Consider the following 20,423-nt stretch of genomic DNA (forward strand, 5'->3'; position numbering starts at 1 on the left):
GGTTATTTTTTTCCATTTTATTTTACGTTTCATAAAGGAAGGAAAAGTGATGGTATAACTCTAATCTCTTTACTGAAGTGAGCCACTGTCCTGTGAAATCCCCTTCCTCCCCTGACTTAAAGGGAGCTTTGAGCACAGTTTAGGCAGTTTTAGCCTCGGAAGTCAAACTATAAATTCTGTTTAAAACGCTTGAGTAATTCTGTATTTTTCTACAGCCCTTTCTCGTCCAAATATTTGAAGGCACTCAGCAAGCATTAAGTTTCGAAAGACTTGGGAGGAAGGAATTTGAGAACTCTTGACTCTTGCTTAAATACAGACCAAGCAAGCAAGAAAGCGATGCTACAGCGTGTGGGAGCATAGCAGGACGTGCTGCTGTGCAGGCAGGCAAAGACCATGCCCATTTACATCAGGTGCCACCTATTAGTGGTCCCAGTGAGCTTGGTGGGACTGTTTCTAGGTCTGACTGTGAAAAACTGGGCTCTTGCCCAGTTTTAACCCAAGCATCAACTCAATGTATTGTTCTATCCCTTTGGGTAGCCAAAGCTGTTTTGAAAAAAAAAAAAACAACACCCAAAAAAAACAACTCAGCAAACATAGGCAAGCAAATGCAGTTCCCTGCATTAGGCTCTGCCCTAAGGCAAACGTCCCCGAAGCGTGGTGAGCCTGTGACCAGGTACCAACCAACCCAGCTCAGGAGGGGACGCGTACCCAGTTGTTACGCTGGGATGGCCGCTGCTGTTAATAGTGCCTAGAATTAAACTGGCTCTGCGGACCGGGTTGTTTTTGAGATACGAAATCTGCTTCAAGCTGAAAGGGAGAGTTTGGATAAATTATTAGGATTTGTTTTGTTTTGTTTTCCACCCAGTTGGCAGCGCAGTTGGGATGGCAGCACAGTGAGTGACACAGACAAGATGGTCACCCAGCCGCACGCTAGAAATTTCCTGTGCTTTTGTACTGAGAGCTGCTCCTTCCAGTTGGAGAGATCCAAAGTAGGGCTTTTATTTTAATATTTTATTTATTTTATTAGTTTAGTTTAGTTTCATTTATTTTCATTTATTTTCACTTTATTTTATTTATCAGCCCAAGCAATAATTTCATAGACTTGGAAAGCTTTCCTTGAAGCTGTTCAGAGTCATTATGGGATTTTTTTCCCCCCTTCATTTTCTGCAAGAGTTGAGTCTGTGACACATAAGAGCAATTAACCGGCTGATAACAACAAAAGAGGTAAAAGGTCAGTAGGACTTGATAATATTTAAGATTACTTCTCTAATTAGATGTTTCATTTCTGCTTTTTCTTATGCCTTTCCTTTGTCTCTTGTCATCCACAACTTCTTCAGGTCGCAGTAATCATCTTTTCAGAGCCAAATGTTTATTGGTACGAACCTATAGCTTAATGCTAATAAGAGACTGCTGCAGTTCCCTGAAATGTGCAATTTTGCTGAGTACTAATTGAGAGGAACAGCGTTACATATTCTGAGCTGTTCATTGTGCAGGAGTTAGAATTGGTTTCACAGGCTGAATCTTAAAATATATTTATATATAATAAATATTATATATATATATGTATATATATATATATATTTTTTTTTTTTCTCTAGTAAATAATGAAGTTGGATTCTGACATTTTCTACCCCGTTCCCTTTTGCTAGCATAGGAGAATGCACATTTGGAAAAGTGGTATGAAGCCTCTGTAGACAGAAACTGTCAAAAATCACTGGGAAGTAATCGGGAAGTGAATTAATGGCAGTTGCCCAAATGTCAGCTCCTGTGAACTTCTCTGCTTAAGGTGTAACCGTGTCTGGTTTTTCACTGTATGTATTACTCCAAGTGTCAGTTGTCTTCAGAAGTGTTTTAGAAATAGAGTTTCCGACCGTTTCCCAGCACACAGTAGCTTGTGGGCAAACTTGAATGATTTATTACAAGCATTTTACCAGAAAACTCATGCTGAGATGCTTCTTCAGCAGTGGCTTTATGATATGTTTTCCACGAGTGCTCATTATCAGGTGAAGTCATTATAAACCTGCCAATGCCTTCTGATAAATCAAGTTATGGAAGCAATTTATTAAGACCAGTTTTTCAAAGCATAAATCGTCTGAGTCAAAGAGAGATCAAGGTTTGAATGGAGATTTATGCGTGTCTGCAAAGTGCTGGGAAAATAAAGGAACTGTGTCAAGTGTTCCCACAACGGGTGAGCGGCCGGCTGTGGTAGAAATGGGCCCAAGTCCCCAAAACTGAGTGAGAGAAGCCAGTGGCACTGCCTGTGCTCTGAAGGAAGAACTACACCTGTTTTCAGTACGTAGAGAAATTGATGATCCGTCTTCTGTTTCTATCAAATGTCAAGAAAATATTTGCTTATTGAAATGCCGTGGTCAGAACCCAGCACTCTTCAATGCAGCAGGGAAATAGGGCGTGCTGTCCTTCCACAACATGTTTGCTGCGTGCCCAGCTGGTACGGGTACAGACTCGAATGCCCCCTGGGTGCTGGCAGGGGTGAGGCAGAGCCTGCGCTGCCATTCTGAGTTTTGGAGAAGCATTGTGGAGAAGTTCCTTACCAGCAGAGGTTTGGATGTGCGGTCCCAGCTCACACGGCGGCACCAAACCACCCTGGGTCTGGCCATCCACTGCCCAGCTGCGTGGCTGCATCATCGCTGTGGCTCCAGGCTTTTGCTGATCCTGTCCTCTGTGAACCACCTTTATTTGTACCTGGTGGAAAAGTTTCAAGTAAAAAAAAAAAAAAATCCTTGCTGTGGTACTTAGGTGGGATACCAAGGACCCAGGACTTTTGTAGGATTTGTTGCTCTGTCTGGGATTGTACAAGCAGGCATGGCAAGTCCATAAGTAAATTCATGGAACCACAGAATGGTTTGGGTTGGAAGGGACCTTAAAGCCCATCCAACTCCAGCCTGCGGCAGGGACACCTCCCACCAGCCCAGTTTGCCCAAAGCCCCATCCAGCCTGGCCTTGAGCACCTCCAGGGATGGGGCACCCACAGCTTCTCTGGGCAGCCTGGGACAGGGCCTCACCACCCTCTGACTGAAGAATTTCCTCCTTGTATCTAATCTAAATCTTCCCTCTTTTAGTTTAAAGCCATTTCCCCTTGTCCTGTCACTGCACCCCCTGACAGAGTCCCTCCCCAGCTTTCCTGTAGCCCCCTTTAGGTACTGGCAGGCCACTGTAAGGTCCCCCTGGGGCCTTCCCTTCTCCAGGCTGAACAACCCCAACTCCCTCAGCCTGTCTTCACAGGAGAGGTGCTCCAGCCCCTTGATCATCCTCGTGGTCTCCTCTGGACTCACTATAATACTTCCGTGTCCTTCTTGTGCTGGGGTCCCTAGAGCTGAACGCAGTAAATTCTACATCTGTTGCAGGAAATTCAGAGACAGGATGGTTTAGGACTGCTTTTTGCACAGACACTGGTTTTCATAAGGTAAGTGGGCAAACACGTTTTTGATAAATCTGTTTTAAGGCCCCCAGCATTGTGGCTAAGAGTAGGTAATAGGAACAAACCGATGGGTTTGTTGCTTTGGGAAGTGAGTCTGGAGCATCATGTGTCAGTGTCTTGGGGTGTTGCTCAACCCACTAATGGAATTTAGGCATGGTACATCAAATTACAGCCTATTCCTAGATTTGAGGGTGCCCACGTGATCAAACAGTACCTCAGGCCCAGTGATTAAATAACTGAGATCTGAACCCTAGAGTGAGGAAAAGCCAACATGGAAACACATGAAAAAGGTTGTGGAGATATCCCAAACCCGCCTGGATGCTGTCCTGCACGTGCTCTAGGGGCATCGTGCTTCGGTGCCTGCCATGAGACACCGCAGCCGTAACTCCCCGGGGCTCATCTCGTTTGACTGTCTCTGCTCATGGCTTCTTCCTCCTTCCCACCACTGTTCTGGCTCTGAATGACCGCGTGGCAGAGGGCTCGATCCTGTGCCCTGCTGCACCGCCGCTAAAGCAGCAGCAAGAAGGGGATTCAGGCTTCTGTGGGGTCTCTGATCGCAGCAGAAATTTATCTGCCTTTCACTGGGGAAGTTTAAGCCATTGTTTTAAGTCCACACGTTGGAAAAGCAAGAAAACCATGCCTGTGAGTTCTCATGTTTGCCCGTTTTTGTGCTGAGTTGGCAGCATTTTGTCACTGCTGTTTGCATCCCTTGTTTATTGCTCAGCGCGCCCATGGTTTCATGCTGCTCCTCCCTTCCTAAATTTCCCATACAGCAGAGAGTAAAAATGATGTAGGAAGGAAATGCACTAATAAAATGCACTAAAAAATAACCACTTTTCTCCTAAGTCACTTTTAGATGTTTCTGCTCACTGCCAGTCCACTGCCAGCCCCATCAGCACAGGTTTTGGGAAGCAAATTGGGTGGCGGTGGCCTGGCAGCTCCTCTCCCACCAACTATTCCGAAATTATACCTTCCCGAAACATGTTGGCAACTGTGTGTACGTGACCTCTGGTTTTGCTTCAGCAACAAAAGGCTGGTGGCAGTTTGAACCATTGTGCTCTTTATTTAAAACAAGCCTTTCAAGCGGGAGCCAAAAAAAAAAAACAAAAAAAAAAAGCTTTTTGGTGAAGCTTTGAAAAATTTTAAAAGAAGTCCAGCAGCTCGCAAGAATTTTCCATTGCCAGCTGTTCATAAAGTAGAAACCTTCTCCATCTTTTGACTGATCCGTAGCCCCAGAACACTGCACCTTGTCCTGTCAACTGAACTTACAATTAATAATTCATTTATTTTTCATTTTTATGGGTACTTTCAGACTTTTATAGCCTTGGAGCTGTATGATGATTATTTTTTTTGACACTACATCTTCAGTCCCTGTTTGCAGGTATATCATTTCTTGGCGTATTGTTTCTACTGCCCATCATTCTTTAACATATTCTTTAACACAGGCTGTACAAACGCAGCTGCTGGCTTAGCAACTTCTGCAGGTTGGGGCTGGTGAAGAGGAAGGTGGTACGAGCAGGAGGTACGAGCTGGCTCTGTGACCTGTGCTGACTCTACAGATACCTTAAAGGAGGCTGTAGCGAGGTGGGGGTTGGCCTGTTCTCCCACGTGCCTGGTGACAGGACGAGGGGGAATGGGCTAAAGTTACACCAGGGGAGTTTTAGGTTAGATGTTAGGAAGAATTTCTTTACTGAAAGGGTTGTTAGGCACTGGAACGGGCTGCCCAGGGAGGTGGTGGAGTCACCATCCCTGGAAGTCTTCAAAAGACGTTTAGATGTAGAGCTTAGGGATATGGTTTAGTGGGGACTGTTAGTGTTAGGTTAGAGGTTGGACTCGATGATCTTGAGGTCTCTTCCAGCCTAGAAATTCTGTGATTCTGTGGCTCAGCACGTTTTCGGTGGAACATGCTCTGTGCAGCAAGGACTGGGAAACAAGGCAGCTGCTCGGGCACATGTGCTTTGCAGCTTTAGTGCTCTTCACGTGGAGTTTATTACACGGCGTTACACAAAAGCCAGGCTGAAACTGCCTCTGTTATCTCATTAGCCAAAGTCAGGAGCTTGGGCAGGTCTTGAAAAGCTTTAGAAAAAAAAAAAATATCTTATTCGCTTTTTGATAATTCCAACCATTCGCTCTACATAATCACAGCCCCGCATCATGACAGGGATCCTTGGTAGTTAACAGGACTCAGACACATTTCTTTGCAGCTCTGGGGCATACTGACTTCTTGCTTGTTTAAGTCTTGCAGCTGCAAAAGAATCTGGCTAACAGGCTAATATCCTTTTTTCATTCTTCTGCCCTTCTGAAAGGTAACATTTCGCTGTCTTCTTGCTTCTGCAAATCTTCCCCATCTTAAAATTAAGCTTTATTTACAAAAGTTCCTCAATTTCCTCATTAGTCCTTTTAAAACACCCAGATGCCTCTCTCCTTAGACTGAGGACACATATATATTTAGTTTGTTCAGATGTCCTTTCATCATGTTTTTATTCAGCCTTTATTCCCCCAGCTGAGTCTAGCAATTTCCCTGAATTTTCCTGTAAAGGATCTTTGATGTCCTCATTTTCATTGCTCATTTTATTGCAAACTGAGCCAAACTGGTATTTAAAATCTTGGTATTTTGTGTAAGTGTGATGTAGTATATTTTGTCATAATGGAAATATAACTTCCAAAGACAATTTACATTTTTGCTGTGGTCTTGAATATTAACGAGGCTTCTTTTACTCACACACTGGAGCTGTTTGACAGTCTGGCATTATTTTCATCTAGATTTTTCCAGGAAGTTGGCAACAGTTCATGCTGGAAAGCAGCACTTCAGCATCTCTTTCACTGAAATTGGTGGTTCATCAACACTGTCTGTAATTTGTTTTGCTTACACAGCAACAGAATCCAGTTTGAATTGCAAATAAAAGGAATCTCAATATTATGCAGTTTTTCAGCAAAGAATCACAGAACCACAGCGTGGTTTGGGCTGGAAGGGACCTTAAAGCCCACCCAGCTCCACCCCCTGCCATGGGCAGGGACACCTCCCACCAGCCCAGGTTGCCCAAAGCCCCATCCAGACTGGCCTTGAGCACCTCCAGGGATGGGGCATCCACAGCTTCTCTGGGCAGCCTCTGAGTGAAGGATTTCTTCAGAAATGCCATGCGAGCAGAGCAGAAGGGGACAATCCCCTCCCTTGCCCTGCTGGCCATGTTGCTTTTGATGCAGCCCAGGACTTGGTTGGCTTTCTGGGCCACAAGCACACATTGCCAGCTCATGCTGAGCTTCTCATCCACCAACACGCCCAGGTCCTTCTCCTCAGGGCTGCTCTCAGTAAAACATATAGAGCTGAACTAACTCTGTCCAGTTTTACATTTTTTTTCCTTATGTTGCAGAAATATATAAAGAATTTAGGCCCTTTCCTAAGACTCATCACAAGTTTTCTGAAGTAAGTTTTTTTCTCTATTCCAATGTAGTTAAACAATGTGCCAACACACTATCAAAAGAGGTGCTTTTGAAGAAGGGATTAAAAAATTCAAAGCATTAATATAAAGCATAGGAAGCACCTGAGATCACGGTCCCAAGTGAAGTCTATGGGTCTGGCAAAAGGAGTAATAGGGATGGCTTCAAAGTATGTTTGTGCTTTGTCTGCTTGTGTTCCTCTCACAGAACGGCATGGCTCACACCATAAGAAATGAAAAGCTCAGACCTCATTTCAGGAGTCCCAAGGGCTATTTCTATAGCCAAGAATAACCAGAGCAAAGATTAGCTCTTTACGCCTGTAGCTATGACATGGCCAAAGGCCCCTATTATTCTTCTTCTGTGCAATCTAGAGAATTTTTCTTGTCTGATTCAATTTTTAAGGGAATGATTCCACTTGTTAGCCCTCTGTACATCACAGAATTGAAAGTGTCTTCATTTACAGTCCTGCAACGGGGTCCCAATTTAACTATATGAACCTACCCTGTGTACTTCATAATATGTCTAGAGTACAATGTTTTGTTATGTACAATGTTTGTCCAGTTGCAATATACCCAAATCTGCAGGATAATGATTATCTTATTGAAGCCTCCATGTTAAAATACATACAATTCATGATGTGCCTAAAGACATTAAGAAGATAGTTGCATATTTTAGTTCTAAGAAAATCTGGAGTGATTACGCGTGGCTTTATTTTGTTGATTGCGTGCCTGGCTTAAGTATGCCTGCTTTCCTGTAGCATGGCATATTTCTTTAGAGTGCTTTCAGAATGTCTCTGCAGTTCTTCAAGGTGTGAATTTAAACGTTCTTCAAACTCTTTTGTATGTTTCTCTTCCTCTTGAAGGAACTTTTCTGTTTTTGTGAGGATGGACATCTCAGGAGAAGACTGAGAAATGCACAGAAAGAAATAGTAAAAAACACAAAATTCAACAACGTGCTTGCATAATCAGTTTTTAAACTTAAACACATCTTAAGGCAGAGCAGCTAATAACCCTCTAAAGCTTTAAACATCTCCAAGAAAATATGACTTCAGGCATACATTTTTACATGCATTCTAGTGGCTAAATAACATAATGTGAACATGATGTTTAAACACCTCTGACATTCAGAGCATTGGGATGTAGATTTGCCATTAAAAAATATAAATATCCTGTTAGACAGAATTAAACTGCCTCAGAACCTCTTAAATCTTTGGATCAGCTAAAGGTCATGTGAGTCATTTGTGTAATTTAGACCAGGACAGAGGACAATAACCTGTTCTTTGGAACTATAGAAGATAACTAGTGTTGGGTACTGCTGATTGCCTCCTGTAATTTTCTCCCTCTGCCTCTCTTCCATCTCAGAAGATGCTTTCTTAGGAAAGGAAGAAAAACTGTACTCATTTCAGCACTGTCTACTTCAAGTCCTGATATTCCGGAGGACGTACTAAACTTTATTCACTGCAAGTAGTTCACTGAAAAATTTTATTTCCATTTAATGAACATTTAGTAGACAGAGACATAAAACATATGAAAATCAGTCTTAAAATGGTTGTCATGGGACACAGAGTTGTATAAAGCAAAGGATGTGAATAAATCTTTGCTGGAATGAGTTCTAAAACTGTAAGCAGCATTCTTTGTTAATTCCTTTTGCTAATATTTAAGATCTATTCATTGGAATGTCTGTCAAAAAAAAAAAAAAAGAAAACAAAACCCTTTTCTTGGTCTAAAGATAATTTGCTTGTTTAAATATATTCAATGTTTATTTGTAAAGATAAAAATGATTTTATGGCATGAATTTTTAACAGTCAACTGAGAAAAAACTTCATACAGGATCTGTAAAATGTTAAGAGAAAGATATTTTTCTGTCTTTATGTGACCACATATTGAGTAAGATTATTAGAAATTATCATCTTAATTAAACCCTGTGTTGAAATATTTTTTAATAACTGTTAGAATTGTTAGCATTGAATCTCTAGTTTTGTTTTTCCTAGAATATAAAAAGGAGACTGCCAGTACATCAAATAGGAAGGGCCTCAAATGATTTAAATATCCAAATGCTTTGTGGAAAATGCCAATTCTATTAAACCTGTAAATGTTTATTCTAGGATCCATTATATCGGAATGGGGTATTCCCTATTTTCACAGCAACTACAGGCAGATTCAGTCTTTGCTTCAGCCTGGTTTAAAACTGCCCTTAACAGCTTCTCAGGCCAGAAGATATTAAGTAGAAAATATAGAAATGCTGTAAAGCACTATCCTATTCAAATGGTTTGCAGCAGACCTTGAGATGAAATTTAGGGATTTCCCATAAGAAATCCCCTTACTTTTCACAGTACAGCAAGTAAACGATAGCCAGAAATAAATTCTGGATGTAATACCACCCTCTAGACTGAGCCAGGCTTTCTGGACATACAGGGTTCCTAAAGTGAAATTCACAGATAAAGCAGAATTTTCCTTTACTTGGTGCCTCAAAAGTAAGTGTTTTAATGGGGCAGGGAAGAAAGTGACTTAATTTGCCAGGTAGGAATATGTAAATATATTCGTTCACCTTGTCCCACAACACTCTTCTATCGCTCCCTGCACTAGCAGGGATCTTCCAGTGCTAGAGAAACTCTGGAGGGAAATCACCCACCTTTTGTTTTTCCCTGGAAACATGTGCATGATTCCCCACCCACAAATCACCATTGTTTTCACACAAAGAGATTTTCCTGAGATTTCAAATGCTATGGCTACACGCAATTTTTTTCCTCCCCTCTCACGGGCTAGGTCACATAAATATTTTCTTGTGATGTTTGGATTCAGTGATAGAGTTGGCAGTACTACTCTGAAGTGTTTTAAGATAGCTTTGCATTATGAAGAAGCCACTGTACGTGGAGGCTTTATTTAAAGCAACACCATGTTTCACTTACTCCAAAATCACTGAGTCAATACTGAGCAAATAAAACACTTCCAGAGAGAAGCAAAGGAAACCAGGCAGATGTGCCAGTCTTCAGAAATATTACATCAAGTTACAAGAGGTTCTCAGAGATTCATTACTGCAGTGTTTACAATTGCTGACTTGTCAGTAGAAACATACTGGCCTCACGATGAAGCTATCTTCCTAAAATGCTACTGTCCTTTGCTTCAATTGGTACTCACTTTGATGTGTTTTTCTTGAAATACAGTGTGAACCCCAAATGAGACGTTTCTGAATTTCCTCAGAGGAGAGAGGAATGTTTATCACAGAACAAGCAGATCGTGGCTCCTTGCAGCTTCTTACCCTGAGGGTCAGACATCACTGACTATCATTTTAGATAGGTCCCTAATGCACTGTGTTTATGCACTTTGAGAGAAGGTTGTATCTAAACAGGTCTAAAAGGCAAAATTTCTTGTTAGCAAGTAAGCTTTGTTTTCCCAGCCTCTGGTCTGTTCTTTCACTATGTCCTATATTATCTTCACTTTCTGTGCCTGAGGAAGGAAAACTATAAAGAAACTGCTTTAATCCCTGTCTCAGATGAGACTCACGGTCCCTAGTTTTGAATTTGTTTTCTTCAGATAACGCTTCCTTTATATCTTTCAGTTTTCTAACTGGAGCTGTGCAGAAATGGGTTCATTGGTAAGATTTCAGCCTAACTGGCTGGGTAGTTAGGCAACAAGGACTCCGCTATTTCATTACTACAGTGTCAGCTCCCCCCGTGCTTCCTTGGTGTAGACCAGTAACAGGAGCCACCCCTTTGCCTCAACATTTGCTGGAAATGAAGGAGGGCACCTGATATATAGACGCATATCTCCATATGTGATACATGTTAAATATGTCTTTTCCTTAAACAGAAACTACTCAAAATGCTTATGAGTTATGAAACTGGGTTGCTGGGCAGAAGTGCTCCGGGAAGCCAGGTCTATTCTCTCGCAGAGTGCCTGATTAACTTTACTAGTGCTAATCTGTTTCTTGCCCCATGAACTGTCCAACACTCCTGGATGCACATTTAGCAGTGCAGCAAGAAAACATTAACATTCAGGATAGTCTAATGTTTAGTGGTCAAATCATGCTCACGGAGCATTAAAGTCTTCTCATGTTTAGCCCTTCTACTACTCTGGAAAGTTGTCACACCAAGACTACGAATTGGTCTGCCTAATTTTAATTTTCAGGGTGCAGTTTCCTCTAACCCTGCACTGCAGTACACTTTAGGCAGAAGATACAGATGACTTTCTTCTCAGAAGAATGTGCTTCTGCTTGTATATGAAAATTGAGATTCCTGGGATAACTTCAAGCCACATTTGGAAGACCTAAATACCTTAGCAAGTAGGTAACAATATTACAGAAAAGGCATGGACCACTGTGTGCCTCTGGGTAGGATCAAGACTGTCAAAATCATTCCTAATTATGTCCAGTGCTAAAATTTCCACAACTATCCATTGTAATTTATTTATTAAGTCATTTCCCATCCTTAAAGTTAGAAAGTTTCCTAATGTCTGATTTAAATTTTCTTTGCTACAACCTCTTTATTGTTCTACTAAGTCTTGAAAGCAAGAACACGTGATGTGTGTCCATCACCTGAAGGGAACATGACAAAGTATTTGTGACTAAAAGTCACAAATAAAGATCCAGGTTGGGAAGCACAATGTACATACCTGCTTGCTCCAGCTAATATAGAGAAATTATATAGAAATAGACAATTCTGAACCTGCCAATAATCTTCTTGAATAAATATATATGTATATAAATGATGATTTGATTTTATTGATCTTCTGAACTCCTACCTGCTTTGATCCCTCTCATTTGGGCTTAGACTCTGCTTGAGAAACATCCCTTGCTTAATAGTTTCATTCTGTACTTTGCCCACACACCAGCTGGCAATGTTTTCCTTACAATCTAGTCAACTGTCTTGGCACCAACCCTGTCCTGAGTGCCAGCTGGGAAATAGTTTCCCTGCAGCTTGCAAAACTGTCTCAGAATGGGCATTTTCCCTGGGCTGGCTGGAAATAGAAGCTTTGTGCCCTGCTATCTCTGTCTGACACTTCTGACAGAAGAGAGGATGAGAACTGGTGTTTACCAGACTTTTCCTGAAAAAGTCCAAACAATTCTTTTTGCTGCTAGCAGTTCAAAGAGGAAAACTTCCAAGCCAATGAGAAACCAAAAGCCATTCACTTAAAATTCCTATGAGATGGAAACATGGAAATGAGGTCATATAAATGAGGGCTAGCTGGTTCACTCTGACTGCTGGGCCACAGCTGCTGGGAGCACAGGCTGCACTGCAATCCCTGCTTCCCAGGCAGGTAATCTGTGAATAATGTGGTGCTGTTGTCTACTGGGAGCTTCTGGAGCATCTTCCAGCAGCCACATCTCTGACAAGAAAGGATGTGTGCACATTTATGAAGCGTACAGCAGAACTGGGGCACGACCAGTGCAACCTGCCTGAAGATGGCTGTTGGTGTCACGATGCTCTTCTGTCCTAATTAACGTGCCATGTGGCAAGAATATTGCCTACTGGTCCTCCCCATTAAAAGCTGACCTAGTCTTCCATTTTTTCTCTCAATAGGACTCAAGCACAAACAGTTCAGGATCTCCTGGGTACAAAGACGCATACATCACTGTTGGACAGAGAGATGGCCACAGTCCATTCCTCAATAATCTGTAAATTCTATTAAAAGTTGGTGTGGTTGTGTGGTTTGAGGTCTGGAAAACGAGTGCTAAATCTTCTAGTGGAAAAAAACAAAATAGGGGCCTGTAGTGGATGCCTAAGGATGGAAAAAAGATACTAAGGAAGAATATAAAGCTCAAATTTAAAGAGAGAGCTGAAGTCGAAGAATTCTGGAAAGTTTTTCCTTAGAAGCTGCCATAGCCAAAGTGGGATTTATTCCACTTGTCAATGGAGGTTGGTAATCTGCACCCTATGAAGACTGAAAGAAAGAATGCTGCTCTATTACTCTTTCATTTCAAGAAAAATAAGGATTACAGCAGTTATCATTTCTGTTCCTTTTCAAATACAATAGCTAACACACAGAAAATAGTTGCTGCAATTCCTCTAATTTCATCCATCAATCAAATGCTGTGGAAACCGGATTTGTCTAACAGCACTTAAGGCAGAAGTTTGCAGGTATTATGGAAAGACATTTAAAGCAGTGCCCCTACAGAAGGCAATGTGAAGCAGAGTGCCCCAATATAGAAGGCAATGAGCTAAAATGTAGAAGTCTCTCCCGCAGTCACATAATGGCAGGTAATTATCACCATCGTTACTAGTACAGAGATATGGCCCAGTAGGGGATGTTTAATCTTCAGAAAAAAACTGTGGTTATGTTAGGATAAGGTATTTACAGTTTTGCTGGGCTAGCACTGAATAAATAACAGTGACAACAGGAATAATCTAATTTTTGGTTCCTTCAGGATTGCATTTGGTCCACAGATGGATGTGGACCATTAAAAGAAGCTCTGAAAATATCTATGTTGTAGAAAAACAGTTACTTACTGATAATTTGATTTCTTCTGCATCGTAAGCATGGCTTAGTAAACCGCCTGTTGTGCCTTTTTCAGAAAACAGCCCGCCAAAGCACAAAGGATACCCCACTGGTGATGATGGAGATTTATCATCCAGTTCCTTTTCATGACCTCTGTCAAGTTTATAAGATAAAGTGATATCACTTTTTGAGCCAGTGATATTGCCTTGGCCATATGAAGTTGGGCTATGGTTTCTGTGGCATCCACTGGCTGTGAGCAGAGCAGTCTGTTGAGCTTTCATGTGCCATCCATCTTCATTTTGGGAAGTTCTAAAATAGCAATAAAAATATAAAATCAAAATATGAAAACCAGTTGAAACTCCGAGCTATCAGAGCAAAGCCATGCTTTTTGTTCATTTGTTTGACTTTGATTACTCAACTGTTCAAACTGCTTCCTGCACCCAGTTATGGACATAAGATTACGCATTACCAAGCTGCAGCAATTTAGCAACTTTCCACCTAAGTTACTGTGATTGTCTGAGTGTGCATTCTTTGTCTGCTTCAGCTGTAACTTAAATCACACTGATTTAAACTCTCCCATCGGAATTTCAGTTGAGTAACCTTGCCATATAATTTTGCAGGATATGATCTAAACCACAAACTGGCCTCAGTATGATGAGAAATATATAGAACTTAGCCACACAAATACTAGAAACAAAATATCAAATCATAAGAGAGATGAGATTATTTGTGGTCTGGATAATTAGTCAGTTTTGATCTAATATAACTTTAAAGAACTATATTCGAATAGCTAGAATTTAGAATAAATGCTTAAATCAGTTAAATAAAAAGGATAGTACAGGAAACTTTGATCCTAAATCTTTACTGTAACACTAATTTTGCTACTGATTTAATGATAACCCACTGGAAATTAATAAGAGAAAATGCACTGGAAATTAATAAAGGAAATGATGAAATCTTTAAAGTAATTTTTTTTAAATTACACACAAACATGCTTTTGTAACAATAAGGGAAATCTTCAAGCTTATTGAATTTTCAAGTATTTTATTATGATGTTCCATAACTCTTGTATCCTGCTTATAGTGATCAGAATGGATGTATGAGCATATATTTGCATTCATTTGAAGCTCTGTGAAGCAAACAATTTTTATGGTTAACTACAACAACAACAAAATCTTGCTTCCCATTTCAAATTTCTTCTTCTGACAGTTAACCGAATAACTCTGAAATCACATAGATTAAAGAGCAGAAAATTTTGAGACTTGTTTGCCCAGATGTCTAATTTTCAAATGGATCTTTACTTGCTTTATATACCAAAACGTGAAACAAACAAACAAACAAAAAAGACAATTCAATTATTTCAGATTTTATTACATTTCTGTGACAACATTTCTGGCTATAGTAGAAATTGCCACTGTAGGGAGGCCTGTGCTTATGATGAAAAAAAACTTCACTCTTGGGAGGTAACTACTGTACTTAAACATGATAGATGTCTGGAAAGATGTTATCATTTAAAAGATCCTAAAACGCTTTACTAATTTGAAATGCAGCTATAAAAGCTTTTAAAGATCAAGTTCTCTGCCACTAAAACGTGATTACTGTTATATCTAAGAATATGCAGTGCTACTCAGATCCAAGGAAAACAGATTTTATTTTTAATAAAAAAGGAAGAATATGCCAAGCACAGGGAAAGGGCAGTGCTGTCTGCAGAAAGATCACACCATCATTTTCTAATGTCGGTTTAAATATTTAGTGCTGGGAGAAGCACTAAGTATGTGCAGCCCTAATGGCTCCTGCCTGTACATAGGCATGCTGGGGCTGAAACGTGAGACTGAGTCCTCTCTAAATGGGCTGTGCAGGATAACCCAGAAACCTGATGAAGAACGTATTTTCTCGGATTATAAAGTAGTAGAGATTAAGTTACTCCGAATGCTACAAGAAAGCAAATTATAAGCATGATACTATAATATTATTATTACTATGATATTGTTATTATGCATTCAGAGACAAAACTCTCTGAAAATATGTATCAAACCTTCCAGTTCTCTAAATGACCTAAACTGTTTATCATTTTGGGGGCAGAAATTTCTTCTTTCTTCCATGCTTTTCATTAAAATAAACACACTCTGCCTTTCTGGGCATAGGAGAATGCATTTTATTTTTTTTTCTCCTATTTTAAATCTATTCTGCCTATTGTTTGTATGAAGGCCACAGTGAAAAAACTGACACCTTTGAAGATAGATGGCAACGAATGACAAAATCACAGACTTTTTTTTTTTTTCATTTTGTGTTCTGACCTTTTTGGAAGTAATTTCCTCTGAAAACCCCTAGTAAACTCCATGTGATCTGTGTTCATTTTTTCCCCAGAACTGGTTCTATATGTATTTAATAACAGTTATTACTGTTATTTTATAGCTTACCTCAGTAAGACCAGAATTTTCAGACTTGGGTGCCTACATTTATGGTCGCTTTCACATAGTAAAAAGACATACCCCACGCCCCAGAAAAGAACACCACCAAGACCTGATTTTTTAAAGGCTCTACTTCCTACTGTATTCAATAAATTGCTGGGGCTGTTTGCTGTCTTGGAAAAACACGCCACCTACGTTTAGGTGTTGTGATATAGATGCTATGCCTTCACTCAAGACAAATTTCACAGCTGGGGCTTAAATTTCTGCTAGTTCAGTCCAAAATAAAATCTAAAAACAGAGTTCTAGGTTGAGTACAAATATAAAGGTAGGCAAATATCTGCAAATTCGTAAAAAAAAAAAGATCATTTGTTAATACTGGCGATGCAAATTCACTGTAACTGCAGTTGAATAACTTACGCTTTTAGTGGGGTTATAGAGCATTTAACATACACACATACTTCACAAAAATAATGTCACTGTTGGCATGGAGACATATGGGACAAGAAATGAAAGAACAATGTCCTCACAAAGGGAATTTGAGAGAGAATAGATTTTTCCATACTCAGGTATATACAAAATCAGCTAGGTCCCCATGAGATCAGCGACTTCCGTGGTGCAAAACAAACTCCTCATGCAGCTCGTGCTGCTTGACATACCTATTCTTGAGAAAGAGAACAACAGATCTTTAAAGACCAGGATGCCTGCGGGATTATTGTTGCTTTTACCTTGCAAGTGTAACCAGTAACTTGATTTTAAAAAACTGCTGCTAAGTATTTTCCTGAAGAGACTGTTTTTGCTGCTTCCAGTTTATCTGCTGCAATAACTGATAGGGCCATGAGCATGACTAAGAATGTAGGACCTCCAAAGGGTGGTGAAGACTTCTTTATGACAGACATGACACTGTCCACACATCCTTTAAGAGACCTCTAGCTACCTCAGCAGGCATTCAGTCCTAGCCTTTACCTCTCACTTTTTCCACACAAAGTGCAAAAGAGCACTTTGGCTTGGCCAGTTATCTAATTTGTGTATCCATTTATGGTAACTTTGCATGGGAACTCATGTGCATGTTTTAATTTCTGAAGAAATATCAAAGAAAATCCTCTTCAGTCAGGCCAAAATTCAAACCAACTGTACATGTACAAAGTATGAACAAGGGATAAAAACTCTGGGGATAGAGAATGCTTACTTTAATATTAATAAAATCAATTATCATATATGAGAACAGTAATTAATTAGAAGCAGTTATAGGTAGGATGTGGCCTCAGTCTTCTTTAGCACAAAGATGCTACTTCTCCATGTGCTGCTTTGTGATACTTAGAATGTCACTGAACACCTAAAGAAAGAAGAAAATGCCTCTTCCTAAATCATCAGCCTAACTTCCTGCAATTACCTGTATTTTCTCTAGAGGTCTCCTGTCTGTGCCCATGCCTAGGATTCTAGTAGTGATCATGAGAGAAAAATATTACAGGGTACACTCAAAGACATTTTTGTCCGTTGTGCAAATATTTCTAGGTTTCTGAATGCACAAACAAAAAGTACAGCTTCTGAAAATTACCGTTTAAAACACAACCTCCCCACCTTGCACAAACATTGTGTTTCCTTTTTTTTTTTTTTTTCCTGTGTAAAAAAAGTCTTTTTGCCCTTTCTCCAGTACCATAATTACCATGGAAACAGAACTGCAAATTAAAACAGAAATAACATGGTTTATGCTCACAATAAAATAAAACATACCCCAGAGTTAAACCAAACCAACATCAATTGCCTGGCTTATGTGCTCACATTTGATGGTTGAAAATTCAATTTTCTTTTTCTGAGAAAATCTTGGGGTAGTTCCCCATCTGGGGAACAGAGAACCAACAGTATACATAGGGCTCAATCTTACAAAGACTGCTGGCTGAGGTATACATACACTGCACATGGAATTTGCCCTGTCTTGTAATCTCTATATGCATTAAAAAAAAAAAAAAAAAAGCCTTTAACTTAGGAACATAAATACATGTTTTAGAACCTGAAAAACAGGCCCAATACACCTTTTTCATCAGATTAATTAGAATTGTAATTTAACTTGTGTTCAGTAGGGGTGACTGGGATTTCTGTTGTAAGGAAGGTTTCTCTCTCCCTGTTTTGGTTTAACGTTGGGTTTTAATGGTTATGAAATCAACATCCTGCAAAACACCTGCATAACTCTTTACACTGAATTCACACGTATGAAGTTTCACAGTTCCTCATGTACAGTAAATGTAATTACTGATACAATTGGAAAAATCTTATTTTTGCTCACTTAAGAAGAGTGGAAGCATGAGCAAAAATTGCACCAACCCATCTTTAGTGGAATTATGAGATCTACAGGTGCACAACAGCCTGTACCTTAATTTGTCAATCTTTGATTCAGCAAAGCCTTCAACATCATTTGAAGTTTAGTAGCAAAACAGACATAGCTGCTGCTTCTATATATGCCTGTATATTCACACAGATATTCATATATACATTTATTTCCATGTGAATACTACCTCCATCACTAAACATCATATTTAAAAGGAAAGTTTAGGCAAGACTGTATCAACAGATAATACAATGCCTTTCTACTATACAGAAGAAAATCACTTTATGGTTTGCCATAAGCTTGAATGTATGATTCTGAAATCTTATCCTGTACAATTTTGGCTCCACTTTATTTAAACTTTTGTTTCACAGAACTGTTTTACATTAGTGCTATTGCATAAATTCTTTGTTATAAATGATCAAAATATTTAGATTTCTATTAATTTTTAATCTCCTGTAGTGTGAAATATTGTTTAGCAGAGAGTTTAATTTTCTTTTTATTACTGCAGTGCCATGATGATAACACATTTGAAGGTCCTTCAGTGCTTCACTGAATACAAGGAATTAAGAAGTAAAGACATCACTACCATACGTTTTCTATGAGACTAAGTGTTCTTAAGTCACATTACTTTTCCCTAACAAGTTTACTGTGATAACAATTTATTCAGGGCATCTGAATTTATGTTTCTTTAAAAAAAAACCACAAAAACAAAACACAAAACAGATCACCCAAGAACACCAAAACTTTACAAGGCATTAAAATACATTTAATGAAGCTTCCAACAAACGGACCTGGTAGGACACAAAGCTTTTCAGCAGGAGCTGTAGTTCAAACTGCTTATTAAGATAACCTCCTGTGGAGCAGTTTACCTCTCATGTTAGTTTGTATATCCTTTCCTTGTCTTGTTTTTATTTGGCAGTAAATATTCATTCTGTCCTGTTTTGCAAAACCTGGAGCTAAGAATAACTTAAGCAGCGTAAAAAAGGTTTTAAAACTATTTCACATGAAAAATATTAAAATAGGCAAACATTTCTGAGACTTCATTTATTGCCAAATTCAGTTAGCCATAAAAATGTATGAAAACCTTGCAAATATACTGAGTCTGATATTTAGGTTGGTGGGAGTTCTGAATGAAAAAAAAAAAATCCTTACAAGTTCGGTCCAATTACATACTTCCAGGAAGTTAATAGAAAGTTTCATATATAAGTACAATCTAAATATTACCTCTCTTCCTTTTCCTGCATCTTTGAACTGGCTTGGTAACTGTGCTCTGTTTCTCCATATATATCCATGCCACCCAGTATTGATGTTTCTGTGTCATTTTGTAGTTTAACAAGACTATTCTGTAATCTTACATTCTCATGTTCCAGTTTGTGAATGGAAGCTGTGAAATTTCCATGTTCTTTGTTAGATAAATCTATACTCTGTGAAAGGAGATAAAGCCATCACTAAATAGGCATATTTTCCACAATAAATGGGTGTTAGTATTTTCAACAAGCAAACACAAAACAATGTTCTATGCTAAAGAAAGACCTAGCTACCACATATAATCATGCAGCACTTATAGCAAACCAAGAGAATTGCCTCCAGAAAAAAACAACACTGTAGATAAATGGGAAAGAAAGGATAACAGCCTCTATAACACAATAAAACAAATTAAAATTTCTCAACGAACAGTGCATTCAAAATGTTATTGTTGTAAATTCATCATCACTAGCATTGTAAAACTTATGACATAAAAGCAACCATAACAACTATAGCTATAGACTGCATTGCTCCCTCCAGTAATGACTGCACCAAAAATAACAAGACAAATTATGTAAGTTCATTACTATACTAGATCCAGTGTATATCTACAGGCACGATTTAATATCTGTGTTGATAGACAGTCACCTTCAGCTTCAGAAGCAGTACAGTCACGTTATCACAGCGGTCTCCACCTGTGTTACTAAATCCTGCTTCTTAGTTGGGTAAACCCACGGAGTACACAAGTCAAAATAATGGAAGTGCAAACAAAGTGTGCACTGCAAGCAGGGGCTGAAGAGGCCCATCCACTAGGATGCCAAGAGTGGAAGATAAAGATTAGCTCTGATGGTTGACTAGCAATAGCAGCAAGCTGTCACCAACAGAAAATTATCTCAAAAGACTTCTCAGATCATACACAAAAGGCTAAAATCCCATACACTTTATTATGAAGTGCTTTCATGTATTTCCAGTTTACTTTATTCTTTTGGAAGCCAGTAATCCATGAGCATTAAAGATTTGGTTTTAGCATGTTGATAGCACAGCTAGGGTTCCCGCACCTGAAAGCTTGCCTATTTTTTGGATTAATTGGTCTAATGTTATCTCTTCCTATAAATCTTGCCTTGCTCGGCTAG

At 39.4% G+C, this 20,423-nt stretch overlaps 1 protein-coding gene across 3 annotated transcripts in view; it reads right to left on the reverse strand.

Moving 5' to 3' along the window:
* Nucleotides 1-7,531: 7,531 nt before the first annotated feature.
* DEUP1 (deuterosome assembly protein 1) overlaps nucleotides 7,532-20,423 on the reverse strand; it is a 42,547-nt gene continuing 29,655 nt past the window's right edge. For all 3 annotated transcript variants that reach the window (XM_027467344.3, XM_072032780.1, XM_072032781.1), the window contains 3 exons: nucleotides 19,270-19,469; nucleotides 13,323-13,620; nucleotides 7,532-7,781 (listed from right to left, as the gene is read on the reverse strand). In XM_027467344.3, the coding sequence (XP_027323145.3) occupies nucleotides 7,611-7,781; nucleotides 13,323-13,620; nucleotides 19,270-19,469 (669 nt within the window). In that variant the 3' untranslated portion in view covers nucleotides 7,532-7,610. The remainder of the gene's footprint in view (nucleotides 7,782-13,322; nucleotides 13,621-19,269; nucleotides 19,470-20,423) is intronic.

This window comes from Anas platyrhynchos, chromosome 1 (genome assembly GCF_047663525.1).
Source record: "Anas platyrhynchos isolate ZD024472 breed Pekin duck chromosome 1, IASCAAS_PekinDuck_T2T, whole genome shotgun sequence".
Classification (NCBI taxonomy): domain Eukaryota; kingdom Metazoa; phylum Chordata; class Aves; order Anseriformes; family Anatidae; genus Anas; species Anas platyrhynchos.